General features: G+C 48.4%; 1 protein-coding gene across 1 annotated transcript; it reads left to right on the top strand.

The window, feature by feature from the left end:
- Nucleotides 1-285: 285 nt before the first annotated feature.
- On the top strand, nucleotides 286-1,293 carry LOC123064552 (expansin-A24-like). Its single transcript, XM_044488012.1, has 3 exons — nucleotides 286-445; nucleotides 564-888; nucleotides 984-1,293. Exons 1-3 carry the CDS (start codon nucleotides 286-288, stop codon nucleotides 1,291-1,293), a joined length of 795 nt encoding a protein of 264 aa, XP_044343947.1.
- Nucleotides 1,294-1,663: the final 370 nt, after the last annotated feature.

The following is a 1,663-nucleotide window of genomic DNA, read 5'->3' on the forward strand; positions in this document are numbered from 1 at the left end:
GCATACTATACATATATCTCTTGATTGCCACGCAAGCCATGGCTCGGCTGCACGGCCAGTCACTTTTGCACGCTACGTGCTTCATTGAACCAATCAGGGTGGCCTTGCTGAATCCTCCAGCGACATACGTACGAATCGACCGCAGTGAACACTATGTAAACAAACGATCGTTTGAACACCATAGCAGCTCACAACCGTCAGCAACAGATCCATATAGACACACGAACAAACGCTTCCATTGATTAAGGCCACAAGTTCATCAAACTTCAAGAGCTAGCGGCCGATATGGCTCCAGCTCGATTTGTTGCAGGGATGCTGCTGGCGGCGATCGGCTGTGTGCTCTCTGTGGCCGCGGACAACCCGACCATGCCATCCCTGCAACCCTTCGTCGGGCAGAAGGCGCATGCGACGTTCTACGGCGGCGCTGACGCCTCTGACACAATGGGTAATCAACTAATCATTCAACTCACACATGTACATCCATCTACTGCGTGCATGCCCGGTTGATCTTGTTCTTCTGTGTATTAACACTTGCGATGGGTTCTATATATTGCATATTGCAGGTGGCGCGTGCGGGTATGGTAACCTCTTCTCTGAAGGGTACGGGACACGCACGGCGGCGCTGAGCACCGTGTTGTTCAATGACGGCGCCGCGTGTGGGCAGTGCTACAAGCTCGCATGCGACCGAAAGCGCGCGGATCCGTTGTTTTGCAAGCCTGGTGTGACGGTCACCGTCACGGCCACGAACTTTAGCCCGCCCAACGACGTCCTCCCCAATGACAACGGCGGCTGGTGCAACCCACCGCGGCCGCATTTCGACATGGCCCAGCCGGCCTGGGAGAAGATCGGTGTTTATAAAGGTGGCATCATCCCCGTCATGTACCAAAGGTATATATGCACTTCTTACAAGTTCAAAAGTTAGTTCAGAGTCATCGGAGCCACATAACTTATCTTTTTTCTATGTCACTGCCACACACATGCAGAGTTCCGTGCGTGAAGCGGGGTGGCGTGAGGTTCATAATCAATGGTCACGAGTATTTCAATCTTGTGCTTGTGAGCAATGTTGCTGCAGCTGGCTCGATTGAGTCCATGGATGTCAAGACCTCTGATTCCGACGAGTGGATACCTATGGCACGCAATTGGGGTGCTAACTGGCACTCGCTTGCGAACCTCACTGGCAAGATGCTCTCCTTCAGACTAACCAATAGTGATGGACACACACTTGTGTTCAATGATGTTGTGCCAAAGGGATGGAACTTTGGGCAATCATTTGCTAGCAAATTACAATTCTAGTGAGCAATGTCTGCCGAGTCATGGATTTGTGGTAATTACGCTGCATAAAATGCAGGTTGTGTAATTGTGTGTTGCTTGTATCACTGATTTAATTTTACAATTCAATTTGTTCATACTCACTCTGTAATTCGTCTGGAGTATCTAAGACCATGTTCATTCCATCAATTGTGTATTCTTCAAATTCACTTCTGTGATGCATTCTGTGAATAGATTATGTCATTCTAGTGCTATGCATGGTAACTCACGCTTATAAGAAAGACACACTATTCGAATAGAAACTCAAGTTTGTGTTGTTGAATGGTCGCAAGTTGGGCAAAACTGCACAACTGAAAATTCTAAGAAATGTGTTGTTGATTCTAGTGCCAACAAT

This window comes from Triticum aestivum, chromosome 3B, assembly GCF_018294505.1.
Source record: "Triticum aestivum cultivar Chinese Spring chromosome 3B, IWGSC CS RefSeq v2.1, whole genome shotgun sequence".
Lineage (NCBI taxonomy): Eukaryota > Viridiplantae > Streptophyta > Magnoliopsida > Poales > Poaceae > Triticum > Triticum aestivum.